Source organism: Elaeis guineensis, chromosome 8 (assembly GCF_000442705.2).
Source record: "Elaeis guineensis isolate ETL-2024a chromosome 8, EG11, whole genome shotgun sequence".
NCBI classification, from domain to species: domain Eukaryota; kingdom Viridiplantae; phylum Streptophyta; class Magnoliopsida; order Arecales; family Arecaceae; genus Elaeis; species Elaeis guineensis.
In genome coordinates, this window is record NC_026000.2 from 7,408,951 (window position 1) to 7,423,922 (window position 14,972).

Consider the following 14,972-nt stretch of genomic DNA (forward strand, 5'->3'; position numbering starts at 1 on the left):
AAAATTTTTAGTGATCACAACTTTCAATCTTCCATTTCCTATTGTTTTCGATATCTAATTCTTTCATTATATTAATTTTCTAATGAAAAGCACAACAAAAGGCAAAAATTGTCCGTACAATGCAAAGCCTATAGCTTGGACCAACTAATTAATTAGTTGGATCACTGACGACCGAAGTTGGGTCATATACCAGACCTTAACCCAACCCAATGCCCCTACCTTTCACTGATTGCTGGAAATTAAATGAAGTTTACATTGCACATATTGTATATAACTTATAATAGATAGAAGTAGACTGATCATGGTTGGGGGTAATCTGGCATCGAAAAATAATTTTTATATCATATTATTATATTTGGTATGAAAAAGAAAAGAAAGAGATGATAAAATAGTTGGTGGGCTCCATGCTTATTTTTTGGAGAGAAAAGATAAAATAAATACCATGAAAGATTAATATTTAATAAATTTTTAAATGATAATAATTCACACTTGATAAAAATATCTCTAATAAAGCTGCATATGTAATTATTAAATTTATTTAAATATCTTTCTAAATTTATTCAATAAAAAATTTTTGTAAAAAAAATAAGATAGAAATAGTATTATGTAAAGGGTTATATGATTATAGAAATTACATAAAAATTAATTGGAGATGACAATACTATTATAATATTAAAAAATATATTAATAAATTTGACTATATTTATATGTAGATTTATTTCTAATCAAATGTAATAATTTTTTTTGATATTATTTTTCAAAATAATTTTTTAACCAATCAAATATAATAAAAATTATTTTTTCATATATATTTTTAAATAAATAATTATAAAGAATTTCGTAATCTGAACCAAATAGATTATAGTTTTTCCTATCAGAGTTGAATTAAAGAAAAGTTCGATCACGTTCCATCACAGCCATCCACGATATTATCAAATACAAGCACGGAATAGTATATAATGTCGGCAGTAGGAACAGTGTGGACGGTGACCGTAACCAATGCCATCCGCATATCAAAAGAGCATCAGTGATCTCAGCGGGAGGTGATCGTGCAGTGCACCAACGGGGCACCGTCGGATACTAGCCGGCCGGCCGACCGACCTCAAACTATCAGAGAAAGAGAGGAGGAAGAAGAAAAGATCGAGGAGGGGGAGCAGAGCGCAAGAAGCCCATGGTAACCTAATCGCATCTCTTTTACTCCTTTTCGTTCTCGCCCTCCTCTGCCCTTTCGCTGCCCGATTTCTCCCCCGTCGCGCTTCTCCTCGGATCTTAGGCCGATTCCTCGATCCAATCCATTTTCTTGGTTCTCCAACCGCTCCATCCTGTCGAGCTCGATGTCGATCTCCTTCCATCTTGACCTTAAATCCAATCCATGTTCGAGTTCTTGAATTCTTGGAACTGGAATTACCCGCATTGAGTCGCACAATCGTCATGTTTCAAGATATCTCCGTTCTCTGCTTTTTGAGGTAATTATCGGGTGCTATCGTTGTGGGAAATCCTAGATCAAGCGCCATTCTCGCGAACCACTTCGTGTCTTCGAGGGGTAAATTTCAGGACTTGAACGAATAATTATGGTGTACGGATTCTTTTATTTCGATGCTTCTTGGAAGTTTCAACGTTAATGCCTCCCTGTCACTTGCTCGGCTCCTTCAGCGTCACTACAAATCTAATTTCGATGCTCCCTATTGAAGTTTTTGTGGATTGTATTGCCTAAAAGATTAAATAGTTAGATTGGATTCAGTTCTTATTGGCATTTGTTTGTTATAATTGAAAAAAAAAAAAAAAATCTTATTCTGCTTCTGTCTGTATGTGGTCTTGACGATGATGGATCAAGTACCCAGCTGTGGACTACTTAGAGAAGATAATAATTCTCTATGATGCACTACTTAATGAGGGGAAAGTAACCCACTTGAATGGGCATTCAGTGTCGAGGAGATGTCGTTGAAACTACCTCAGGGGTTTTCCGTCCTTAGAAGTGTTGGTTGGTTTGATGACAAGAAAGGTGACTCTGCTGCCAACCACAGTTTTACTCCTTCCCTCAAACTTCAAACGGATAAAGAGATATACAGGCCTGGTGATTCAGTTACTGCAGCCATAGAGATTTGTTGTCCGAAAATTTCGAAGGGAGTTACTCAGGCAGGGCATTTGAGTGATGGCATCTCTTCATTCTTGGTCGATAACCTTACATTTGAAATTAAAGGTATTGAGAAATTGGATACTCAGTGGTTTGCTACACAGAAGCCATTGCCTCGATCAAAACAAAGGAGAGGTAGCTTCTATTTCCTTTTTCTATATTTATACTGATACTAGCATAAGTCAAAAGATTTATTGCTTTATTTGGTTAATGCTTGATAGTATCGGTGGCTGTGATGTTGTAAATCCTTGCTTAGACTGCACATCAGTGATCTCATAATATGTAATGTTTCGCACTTGTGCTATTGCCTTAGACATGACTGTATTGCAAGAGGTTGATAAGTTCATTACAATATATAAGTTGTGTTTCTGTATCAAAATTGGAATGCCTACATGACACAAGTTTAGATTATATAGGAATGTGTTCATGCATCACAAAAATAGATTGATGCTGGAAAAGGGAAAAACCTTCAATAGCTGTTCAACTTGATAGGCCAAAGCATATTCGAAGTTATTATTTTTGTCACATGGAACAAAAAAGAAGTGGATGAAGACATTTCTGATATATAATTGAAGCAAGGTGGATGATTTTGAATATGTGCTTGCAGATTGTTATGTGCTTGTGAAGTAGGAGAGGCGAATGGAAATATCATAATAGATTAGTATGGCAAGTATAAGATTGTGACAAAACAATATGAAAAGAGGTGCCTATTTGGTAAAATTGCTAAGGAAAAGTTCAATTAAAGTATCTTTGGAAAAGTTTTAGGAGTTGAACCTCAAAAAATAAATGGAGAAATGATTGAGATGGACTAGTCATGTGAATGCATAAGAACTTCTTCAACAGGCATGGAAAGATAGCAGGAGAAGAGGAAGGATAAGTGCACTGGAGAAAGGAATCATTGTTACATGTTTTTCAGCACTCAAAAGTCAAATCATTCTTGGATTTTAATAAAGTGCTTTTCCAATTGCATAATATATCTTCTAAATTATTGTTACTTTTGTTTTCAACATTATGTAATTTGCGAACTATAGTGATAAATTTATGAAAACATTTTCTAAATGCTTTGAAATTTTGCCTTCTTGTTGACATGCTTGACATATTTAATTTTTTTAAAATCATAATTAATTTCGTATTTGCATTTTTCCGTCTTGTTGTATTTTATGGATTTTTTAATATAATCTGTTCCATTAATTTATTCCATTTAATATGGATAAAAATTGTTAGGAAGAATTTTAAATTGATCGATTGATTGTTAGTTTAATAGATACAGGAATATATATTTGGATTAGGTTTAACAAGAGGAATTCTTGAAATCTAATATAAGACTAGGTGGTGGAGGCTTTCAATTTACTTTTGTGATGCTTAGTTATATGTTTTCTGCATTAACTTTATTAGCTGTAACCGGAAATATAATTACTTCAATATTCTAATTCCTTCGACTTGATACCATTTGTGTGACCCAACATACTGAAATGTGTTTCACATTTCACCATTTGTCCTTGTTGAAATTGCAGGTGAGCAATTGTTTCTGGACTCTATGGCACCAACAATAGTATCAAAAGTGATCGTTTCTTCTGGGGCTACCAAAACATGTAAGTTTACTATCTATTCTAGGTCATTGTCTTTTAATATGTTAAAGATTTGGTGAAAAATGATTTAGATTGTATAGCATAATTTAGAGTCAAAGCAATTCATTCATTTTCTTCTGTCTTTAATAACTGAAACTATTTTCTATTTTTTATTAGATGCTCTTAGAAAAACTAAATGTTTTGATTCAACCCTGCCTTCTTATGATATTTTAGTTACAGTATATTTTCATATAGCTTATAAGCCATGATATCAGAAAAATATTGTTGGTGAAATAGGCCTATCAGCTCTGTATGTGGTATACCATTGAGCAGGGCTAGATTTTGTTGTGGTTTTTTGTTTTATGACTGATCTACATCATTGAACCTTATGTGTCGAGAGGCTCTATTGTTCGTAGATGGCTAATTTTTCAATTCAATGAAGAACATAACTATAATAGATTCACAATTAATGTCATATCAAGACACAAAGGAGGAAGTTCTGGGGATGATGGCTTGATGGAGTTGTTTTACAAGTAATTTGTCAATAAACTGTTTAATTCCTTTCTTATCTGTTCAATCACATCTATCTAAAGCTCAAGTTGATCAAAAAATAATATTGGAGTCAGACATCGAATTTATTTTGCATGTATCCTTGTATTTGATGAACATACAATTCATAAGTTCAGTCCCAAGTAACCAAGCAACAAAACTATTTGTTCCAAATAACATCTTGTTGTTGCATTGAAACACATAAATGTTGACTAATCTGGCTAAAGTTGAATTTGGTAAAATGAAATGGTTGAATAATTGAAAAATTATTCAAGAATACACATGAATGCTGAGGTTATGCATTGAATTTCTGGTAGTAGATCCATAATCAAACTGAGAGTTGAGTAAATATCTAGAGTATAGAAATAGGTAGAGGGGCATCCTGGCATGTAGGAGGTGGGACCAGTAGAATATGTCAAATAGAATTGCATATCCTTAGAGAACCGAAGGGAGGATGAGATTCATTAATCTTATCATTTTTCTTTGACCCTGACTAATGGTAAAATCACAGTTTGTTTTGAATGAGTGATTAGGAGATGTTATTTGGATGTTTAATAATTTGCAGGCATTATACTTCAGAAATTATGTTTATTACTGTTTTCAGCATTGTAGGGCTTAAGGAGAAATTGTAATTTTGGTATCTATAATTTCATGTGAAACTGTTTTCTTTTTATAAAATGTATTTTCAGTCCTTGAGTTTGAACAATTTATGCAGATTTAGTACGAGTTGAGCTGCCGAAGGTTTTACCACCATCTTACCGGGGTCTTAGCATTCGCTATATATATTATGTTAGAAGTACATTATGTGGATGGTGGCTTGTATTGGAGAATGGCGATCATAATAGGTGCACAAATAATTTAATTCAATTGGTTAGTTCATCTACCACTTAAATATCTCAAGAAGGTTTTTAGTAGATAATTTTTTTGTTGAAAATCATCTATTGTCATATATAGATATTTATGGTTTACTTTCTGGAAATGACATGAGCATCAATCATTCATTTTGTTTATTCTCCTCCATAGGTATATAATTATCCATGGAGTTGCCCATCTTTCTATAAACTTGTGGATGTTTGTACCTGCCCTTATGCTTCAGTTTTATGTATCCCTCTTAAATATTTCGTTTTATTACAATGACTAATGGATAATGATAAACTTTGTCCATTAGATTCACTGCATGAATCTATTTTATGTTTTGCCTCTGTAAAGGGAAATGTCCTTTGATAATGTGGGCCATCTCAAAGCCTTCATCACAAGTTCCATAAATGCTCCTGGTAGTACCTTCCTGTTTGACCAACTATAGGGACCCTATACCTTGGATTTCCAACTCATTGATCTCCCCCCCCACCCCCTTTCTATTTGGTGCTTCTAATCTATCTAGTGCAAACATTACTAACTCTAGCTAAACATATATCCACTTTAATATCTCTGGTTTACCTTCCACATATTCAAACAGTAAAAAGTCAACTTCTTTTGAGCTCAATGTGTTGACACTTGACATCATACTGACAATGCCAGACATCTTATATAAAGTTAAGGCCAGTTATCCTTGGTGTTAAACCACCTTTGTCGCTGTCTAATAAACTTTAATCATGGAACTTTGGTAAATCAACCCATACTGGACTTATTTAGCAGCATGCTGATTAAGGCAGACCACTCCACATATTTTATTATTCAGTTGAAAGTTGAACTGGTTTAGTGAATAACTGTCCTATTATGGTCTGATTGGTCTCCATACACCCTAAACAAATTAAATTATCAATTAGGTTGTAATTACCTTGAGGCTAATTTATTCTTGCTGTGGATCAACTCAAAGTGCAAAAGGAGGTTACGTTCCCTCTAGAGCATCACCTCGTTATGGTTGAAGAACAAGGATTTTGAAATCATGTGTATCTGAATATGTTAGCACATGGAACACTCATACTTGCAGGAAAAAGTGATATGCCTTCTAAAGAATCATCTATAGATACACCAGCCATGACAAGAAAGGTTATTTCATCCTACCCTTGTGATTAAGATAGCTCTGTAAGGATCAACTAACATGTGCTGAACTCTGAGAGTACATGTAGAGTTGTTAGAAAACATAACGTGCTATGAATTCTTTCGGATGTCTTGTTGCTACTAAAATCAACTCTGAAACACAGCACAATCCCCACCTACCCCACCGCCCAACAACTACCAACCCCACGCCCAGCAAAATCAACTCTATTCCCATGCATGTGGACATTATGGACTTTGCTAGTGAGTCCTCCACACTGTACATTGCCTATGCTACTGCATGATGCTTGTGCGTGCATGTACACAGGTTGAGTGCCATATCCTGGGTCATTGCAGGAAGTGTCCAGATTTTTTCCACCAGAATCATGATCCGACTTGCTAGAGCTATCTAATTGCTCTTGTCTCTATCTCTTTAGATAATGGTTGAATAAGCCTTCTAGAAACATTCAACGCCTCGACCAGTGTAGTATGATAATTTACTCCAACCTTTTCTTTAAGAGGAAAGACCTATCAGTGAGTGATAAACTGATAATCCCTTTAATAAGTGCCAATGTTGGTTCAGTGTCATACACAACTGGATTTTCTACTATGTCAAGTGAAACTAAGTCTTCTTCTCAAAGTTTTATACAATATCAGATGTCCCAATGGTTCTGCTAAGGAGGCAAAAATATTTGGAGGAATTGTTTCCTGCAGTGTGAACTTATGAGTATCTAATTGTTGCAAGTCAAGATATTTTATAGATCTTGCGGGCAGATGACGATCTTTAAATGTTTTCATTGTTATGTGTCCATCCATGTTTTTCCTCCAAAATGATGCCACCTTAGAATATATGGTGTTCTTTCTTTGATGGTCTGATCATTGCTTAACTTCATTTCCACAGGAATCTCGAGCTCCTTTGCAAATATGGGTCTCACAAAAGAAAAACAACTTGCTGAATGAAGGTCAGGGTAATTATATACTTGTTTTGGATGCATGCACTTGAAGTTCTTTAGTTCTGCATTATTTGTTTTATGAGGAGTGTCCTTTGCAACTAAGCATGAAACAAATGCTGATAAATACAGGTTCATTTTATCTATCATTACCGACCAACAAACCTGCTGGTCTACAGGGGATCGACTTTATGGATCTAGAACCTCCATATGTTATCTGATATTGATACAGAGAATAATAGGGGGAATGAAATGCTGTCTCTTCTTTGGAGTTTTTCTGTACTTACTGCAAGAATCAAAAGACTTTCCTCACCATGCAAGTGTAGCGATACAAGCCTTTTTTTGCCATTATTCTAAGATCATACATTCTGCTTCTTCCGATAATTTTTTGTGACTTTTGATACAACCTCATTGAAAGAGAGTCAATTTATTATGCATGGTTACTTTTCTCCTATTAGTTGATTTCTTGGTAGAGAGCATTTTACTTATGAAAGGTGGTGCTCGAATATTGTGGCAGTGTACCTTTTCCATTCTTTGTTGTTGCTGTTGTTGTTATGATGTTGGGTGGGGGTTGATGCTTGCATAGAATAAAAATTTCTAATTTTCTTCCTTCTGGTATAAGGTTTTTTATTAGAGTAAAAGTTTGAATTCTGCACTCCAAATCATGCAGCATGTCCGTATTTGCTAGCATTCATTTGATTAGTGATGTTTGCTTCTTGTGCCTTGACATGTGAATATTCTGGCATGCATCGAAATAGAAAGTTGCTTACTTTAAAGATTTACAAAGAAAGGGAGAACTTTTGACTCCCCCAGTTTTAGCATGTTTTGATTCTTTTGAAATTACATTTTTGGTTTTTATAATAGCACATATATATGCTTGCCTCTTTCTTATAAGCATCAGCATAAGCATATATATTAAATACTACAGCATAATAATGACTTTGAAACACCAATAACATCGGCATACTACATGTAGTATGAAACAGTTCAAACAGATACTTTTGATTATGACATAACGATACAATTGTTAGTGCTGTCACCATGTCCTTACTTGCCACAATGTCAATGATAAGAAAAAATAATAAATTAAGTTTGATAATTCTTCAGGAAGCTTACCTCTTGCAGCTGATCAGTTGGATATGCATTGGAGAGAAAAAGATGCAGATTCTGATTGGGTATGTTTAAAAAGGTTTCCTGTTACAATCCATTATTTTTTTTACTTTTAAGGTTTACTTTGCCTGTGTTTGGACTAACTTCTGAGTTCTAAATTGCGGTAATTTTATATGTTCTGTAAAAGAAATTATGATTCTGTGTGTTTAAGTTATTGGAAAAATCATATAAATTAGTGTTGTGAAAATTCTCTCTCATAAGTCTGCAACCAAGCCTCCAAAAAATTTCTGACTCTGAAATCTCATAGTTTTTTTTTTAGAAAATTAAAAAAATGATTTTGAAAATAAAGATCTTGAAAAATTGCTGATTTATTTCTTTCTTGCGTAGTTTCACTTTTATAGGTGGCCTGGACAATGTTTCATTATTCTTTACAACTTGGTCACTGGTGTGATACTTTCAATTTTCAGGGAAGCCAAGTGGGTCTCTCTTTTTTTTTTTTTTTGGTTGTGTGTGTGATTGTGTGTGAGTTGGTCAGGTTTTTTGGATTTAAGAGCTGCTATTTACACATGCATGCTTTGATGCGCACAAACACAAACACATATAGAAAGAGAAAAGGAGGTGCTCTGAGATCTTTGATACCTACTTGCTTAATGTAAAAATCGAGTTATAGATATAAGTTGTTTATTTTGAAGAATTTGGTGATCAAGTCATATGTTGTTCGTAAATTAGTTAACAAGTACAGAATCCATGTCATATAGTTCACATATACAGAATTAGTCCTGTAAAACATCTTTCTACTATACTTACAGACTAGATTTCAGCTCTGTGTTTGTTTTAATGCATGCTAATCTCTTGGCAGGTTCGAGCAAACGAGAATTTGGATGGATTGGAAGAAGGATATGATAGTTCGAGAGATGAAGTGTCATCTGTTTCCTCCTACAATCCTACTAAAGGAAATGCTGACCTAACCCCTAGAAACTCTCTGTCCTTGCAGTCAATTGCATCAACGCTTTCTAATAATGAATTCCAATATTTTCATGGAATACGCTCTGGTTTCCCTTCATATAATCCACTTCCTCGACTGTCTGTAGCTGAGGTCGTAGATGATCCTGGTGGAGGTAAGCATCTTCATTAAGAAGAGAGTGAATATACATGTTGGTGTTAAGGAGATCCATTTACACAATTTATGTGCCTCACAAGGACCTCTAATATGTGGTCCCACTACTAGATATGGGGCTTGCACCAAGGGGTAATTATGCTGTTCACATGACATTTAACTGGATTTTGTCCAGACATGTTCTTTTATTAGTGTTTATCATTTGGGTATATGTGCTATATATCTTCATACTATCCCTACTACCTTTTATTTTTATCTTTCAAGCAAGAATAGCCCATTGTAACAAGACATCATCTCAGGGTTGTTGTCACCTCAAAAGAAGCTTGATAATTCATCATCTGCTCCCTCTCCAAGTCAGCAAAGAAATTCTCAAGATTCTTATTTCTCTAAAGACGACATTGGATCACCTCATGCATCTAAAGCTGTTGAATCTGTAGCATGTAAGTCCACAGTATCTCTATGTAATTTTGCCTGTGTTAACACCTTTGCTTCATAGACTTATAGTATAGTAAAGCTAATCTGCAGCAAAATTTTCTGCAGCAGAAGGCTTCATTCGAGGAAGATCCTACAATATCAGGATAGATGACCAAATTTTGCTTCGGTTCTCCCCAAGGAACTCTAACTCAACTTATTATTTCGGAGATATGGTACAAGTCTGTTATCCATACTTCCATCAAGTTTTACACTTCTAAGAGATGAATCTTAAGTTTCTTAAATATTCTAAAAACAGATAGGTGGAACTCTTACCTTCTTTCATAGAGGATTTAGAAGATGCCTTGAGGTAAAAGTATTTTGACTTTGTTGACTCTTTACCCTTCACGAAAGTTGTGTCCAAATCTTATTGATGTTTCCAGGTTTCAATAACATTGGAGACTTCAGAAACAATTAACCAGCGTTTTGTCCATCCTTCAAGAAGGAGCTCGCCTACAATCACAAAGGTTATTGGACTGTTAATTGCTATAGTGTGCTCTCATCAGCAATTTCTTAAATCTTTTCTGCTGGATTTTAATTCCACTCATCTGACTTTCTGGAGAAATAATTAGTTAAGATATTTTAAGCTTGCCTTTTATTATTTAGAAATTGCTTAATCATTTTTGCGCTTGTGCATTTGCGTTACAGATACAAAGTGAGCATCATGAGGTAGTTGCGGATTTGGTTCAGACAAGCTTTCTTTTTTCAATTCCTATTGATGGGCCCATGTCCTTCTCCACCCCAAAAATTTCAGTGCAATGGTCGCTTCGCTTTGAATTTTTCACCACTCCCAAGGATCTGGACTTGACTAGGTACTGCTACAGTACTAAAACATACCCTGTTGGCACTAAGCTTACAATGAGTCAGCATATGCCTTTTCTCTTTTTACAAGTCCTTTGATTGCTGCTATACATTGGATATAATAAAAGATAGTTTCCATATTGGAATGTGGATATCGGTGTGATTATGGACTACAGGTAGTTCTTTCTCCTGCCCAATTGGTCCTATGGTCATGTAGGTTTCACAGCAGGCCACTCTTTTGCCAAAATTTGCCTTGCCAGAAACTTATCACCAGTTTCAGGCTGACATTTTGTCATAATATATCCTCAGTTTTTTATGGTGTCATCTCAACTTTTTATCTGCTCTATAGCTAACCCTATGTTGATTGCTAAAGCACTGGAAGATGACAATAAATAAGTCAAACTACTCTAACAACCAGTTAGTATACTCAATATCTCCTATATCCTTTCATCCAAGGGTAAGTAGGTTGTGAATCAATAATTCAATAAAACTTATCCCCAAGCTTAATATATTTTTTGTTTTTCCTGTTTTTGTTTCTAAAGTTATTCTCGACACATATGTTGAGTCACAGCAGCCATGGATATCTTATTACCGATCTTTTTCGGGCCAATGTCTCTCGCGTGATGTTTTTTGCCTTGGGTCCATACATGCACCTCTCCATGATACCTTCCACATCTACATGAATGTGGTTGTAGTTATATACATCAACATGTTGTATGCTACTTTTGCAACTTCTACAGTTTGTTGGTCTAATTTGTTCCAGTGGCAGGTACGAACATCCTCTTCTTATTGAGCAAAGAGAAAAAGGCAATTGGGTTCTTCCTATATCTGTAAATGCACCTTCTTTACGGTCACAGACCGCGCAAAGCAGAAATGAGAAGCCATGGTCTCTTGGAAATTTTTTTCGCACTTGAAGGTTAACAAAAAGTTAAACCTGCAAACTTTTTTCCATGACCCTTTTTTTAAGAGAATTTTCATGATTTCTTTTGCATCTCTGACTTGCCATTTAGGGTTACGAATGTGTATAAAGGCTGTAAACAAGTAGTAAAAGAAACATTCTAATGTGGGCTACCATAATTGTTTATTTAAATTATCTTAGGGACCCCATTTGATATACACAAGAAACTACCAGTAAAGTTCATTTTTTCTTCCTCATCCTTCTAATATTGTCCTCTTAGCGGTGCCATTGTCTTGCAGCTCCCAGGCAATGCAGGATCCTTCCAACTTGGTTTTCCCCGGGAAACACTCTGGTTGCATTGGAAATATCCACCTAGCAAGTGTGGTTATGATATAGAAAGCTACATAAGATTTAGAAGAATGTGCTGCAAAGATTGAATTTTGTATCATTTTGTTTGTTCATTGCATGATGAATATTTATTTACCTTCAAAGAAACAAAATATAATCTGCTCTTCATTGTTTGAGCCAAAGAAAAAAGGCAATTATGTGTTAGAGAAGATAACCATTGTTGTGGTGGAGATTGATTTGTTGCATAGGACATGTCATGTGATCCACTTAGGGATTCCATGCTATGACTGTTAGGGTGATCACTTGTTCTGCTTTAGGAATTTTTTCCAGTTTAATTTGATTCTTTTGAGATACTCATTTCACATGATTCTTTGGGTTTTGACTCTGATCATTACATCAGTAGTTAGACTGTCTACATATTGTTAAATGTTCATTTGATGAATGACATGTTAATGAGAGAAACAATTATAAATAAGGAGAGGTCACATGATCTTGTCTAATATATCTAGAAATCATACCAGAAACAATTATAAACAAGGAGAGGTCACATGATCTGGTCTAATATATCTAGAAATCATACCAGAAACTGTGAAGTCTGACTCATAGGTTTCTGCAACAAGCTGAATCCCTCTCAAGTTGCTTTCTTTCAATGTCTGACACTGTCCTTCCCACCTTGATCCATTTTAATCCAATGAGTCTGTGGAACCATTTTTCATTAATGATCAAACTACTTAACTAGCTTAATATGTTCAAATTGATTAAGGGACAAAGAGGGAAAAAACTACTATTGGCCACTTTCATTTTTGTATTACCAAATTATTAGTTCTCAGATCAGTTTAGTTCTGACCTAATAAATGATCCTGGAAAATGCTACTATATCATTTTTAAAGCAAGCACTGGAAAATGTTGATCAGCAATTAATGTGTACCAAGTCAAACAATATAATTTTGTTAAAAAGCAATATTCCTTTATGTAATATTATCTTCCTTTATCTTAGGCAGCATATGACTTCAGGTTATTTTATCGAATTATTGGAGATTGTCAACCAGAGAATCACAGCTACCAAAATATCAGCTTGTTATCAGGAAGTACTCTAGGCTGCTTTCATGTGTTGCGGCACCAACATCGTCAAGCTATGAAGTTCAGGTTGAAAATGGAAGTCTGCCGATCATAGAGTACCCTGAATCTTGCTGTCGGATCCCCTTGATATAAGTTTTTATCAAAATTAAATTGCTCTATGTGATCATCCAGATTGTGCATATTAATCAGTGGCATTACTTTTATTTTTCTCAAGGTATAATGTGTAAACATTTTTTTTTTTTTTTTGAAGTGTCGGAAAGGCTAGCATCAACTAGTCTCTTGCAGAAGAAATCATCTTGGAGCTCGGCCATTTTTTGTTTCCATTTTTCTAGCGCGATAGCTCCATGGTGCTGGGCCTTGTTAATTTTTTTTTCTGGATATTAAAAGGCCCAAAACCGGTTTTTTTTTTTTTTTTCTTTTCTATTCTTTCGTTGTGAATGCATATGAGTAATAGTTAAATAGCTGCAACAGTTAGGGTCTTCCAGCTGATCGCCAAAAATGGCGTAGTTATAGAACTCACCGAAACATCGGCCTTGCTGTTCATTAATTTTTCAGAAAACATGCATTGCTTCTCGCGGTCGTCTAGGCGATCAAAGTATCATAGAAGAAAGAGGGCAGGCAGCCTTTTTCATTCTTGTTTCAAAAGGTTTGTTTTGGCGGATTTCGACCATTCGGATCAATTGACCTCAGGTAATTTCATCCGAGAACTAGCAAATCTTTCATCATGAGATACGCTTATATCCCGGTCGCTAAGTCGGAAGGCTACTTCGCTAAGTACTGAATCTAGAATTTGCAGAGAAAGAATTCATACATCGCAGAACAACAGTGAAGCAACGAATTGCTCAATTGCAGTCCAACATCATAACACTTCCTTGCAATATAATAGGGGTGATTTTTCTTGACTTAAAAACATACACACGTAGCATACCAGGGAACACAAGCAGCACACAGCTTAACAAACAACAGAAACACGTCGTAATAAATAACAAACAGAAACCCACACTCCTAAGAACGCTGCTACTGCTGCTAGTAGTAGAGGATAAAATAGAAAACACAGCAAGGTGCCTTCCAAATTTGTTCACACATTCCAAGCCCTTCCTAGTCGTAGCCACCACCGGTTCCCCGCCCGGCCGGGTTAGCGGTGCCAGCATAGGGGTTGTGGGCAGTGGCAGGCCTGGCAGTCCCAGTCTCCTTACCGATGGGATGGGACTCCACTGTTCCGCTTATCACGTGACCCCCGGTAGGGTCACCGGCGACCTGGCCGGGCGCCCCGGTGGTGTGATGACCGGCGGCGGCTGCGGAAGGGTGGGCAGTGGTGATGGGGCCGCCGGTGTGGCCAGCGCGGGCCTGCTCCCGGGCGGCGGCATTCTGCTCCTTGGTCTCGCGCTTTGCGATCTCCGCCTCTCGGATCTTGTCCTGCTTCTTCTCCTCTGCCATCTCCTTCTCCGCCGGGTGGTGGGCCGTCATCTTCTCCACCTGCTCATCAATAAATACGAAATATTACCGGAAACAAATCAAGCGAAAAAAGGCCCCCGATGAGACCATAACCAGACGTCCGTTTTGTTTGGGACTAAAGCAGAGTTGAATGGAATCAAATCTACGTACTCCACTTTTTAGCCGTTAAATGTTTTTATTTCCTTCATGTTTTGAAGGTGAAGTGGATATTTAAGAAAATGGTGATATTGTTATTCCGTGGATAAGCTATTCCGTCAAACATGATCGAATAGAAAACAGATTAACCGATGGGAAACGTTCTTAAGCAAAGCTACATGTCGTGTATATATCCAACCTTCTCCTCGAGGGTGGCCTTGGTCTTCTCCATGCCGGACTTGGCCGAGGCGGCGATGTTGGAGGCCGTCTCCTTGACGGACGCCATGGCGTTTTTCCCGGCTTGCATCCTTTCCTTTTCTTCGCTTCCAACCTTTCTGCTTGACGTCTAATCTCTTTGGATGGAGGCGTGGGTACGATC

General features: G+C 36.2%; 2 protein-coding genes across 6 annotated transcripts; one reads left to right on the forward strand and one right to left on the reverse strand.

The window, feature by feature from the left end:
• The first annotated feature begins 984 nt into the window (after window positions 1-984).
• LOC105050477 (uncharacterized) lies at window positions 985-13,294 on the forward strand. 5 transcript variants are annotated; one of them, XM_073261778.1, is made up of 14 exons: window positions 985-1,174; window positions 1,835-2,269; window positions 3,649-3,726; window positions 4,967-5,121; window positions 7,130-7,190; window positions 8,286-8,353; window positions 9,148-9,406; window positions 9,705-9,845; window positions 9,946-10,052; window positions 10,136-10,186; window positions 10,260-10,343; window positions 10,525-10,688; window positions 11,441-11,593; window positions 12,921-13,294. In XM_073261778.1, exons 2-13 carry the CDS (start codon window positions 1,936-1,938, stop codon window positions 11,589-11,591), a joined length of 1,653 nt encoding a protein of 550 aa, XP_073117879.1. In that variant the 5' UTR covers window positions 985-1,174; window positions 1,835-1,935; the 3' UTR covers window positions 11,592-11,593; window positions 12,921-13,294. The 5 variants fall into 5 exon arrangements, with proteins under 5 accessions (XP_073117879.1, XP_073117880.1, XP_073117882.1 ...); XM_073261779.1 differs by having other exon boundaries at window positions 12,925-13,294; XM_073261781.1 differs by having other exon boundaries at window positions 12,938-13,294.
• A 555-nt stretch (window positions 13,295-13,849) lies between these two features.
• LOC105050476 (late embryogenesis abundant protein 46) lies at window positions 13,850-14,972 on the reverse strand. Its single transcript, XM_010930512.3, has 2 exons — window positions 14,793-14,972; window positions 13,850-14,479 (listed from the first exon to the last, which is right to left on the reverse strand). Exons 1-2 carry the CDS (start codon window positions 14,898-14,900, stop codon window positions 14,102-14,104), a joined length of 486 nt encoding a protein of 161 aa, XP_010928814.1. The 5' UTR covers window positions 14,901-14,972; the 3' UTR covers window positions 13,850-14,101.

Coding starts and splice junctions, on each gene's coding strand:
- LOC105050476 (XM_010930512.3), bottom strand. CDS start 14,900: ATGCAAGCCGGGAAAAACGCCATGGCGTCCGTCAAGGAGACGGCCTCC. Junction 14,480..14,792: donor AGGCCACCCTCGAGGAGAAG/GTTGGATATATA, acceptor ATTGATGAGCAG/GTGGAGAAGATGACGGCCCA.
- LOC105050477 (XM_073261778.1), top strand. CDS start 1,936: ATGTCGTTGAAACTACCTCAGGGGTTTTCCGTCCTTAGAAGTGTTGGT. Junction 7,191..8,285: donor AAACAACTTGCTGAATGAAG/GTCAGGGTAATT, acceptor ATAATTCTTCAG/GAAGCTTACCTCTTGCAGCT. Junction 10,187..10,259: donor GATTTAGAAGATGCCTTGAG/GTAAAAGTATTT, acceptor TGATGTTTCCAG/GTTTCAATAACATTGGAGAC.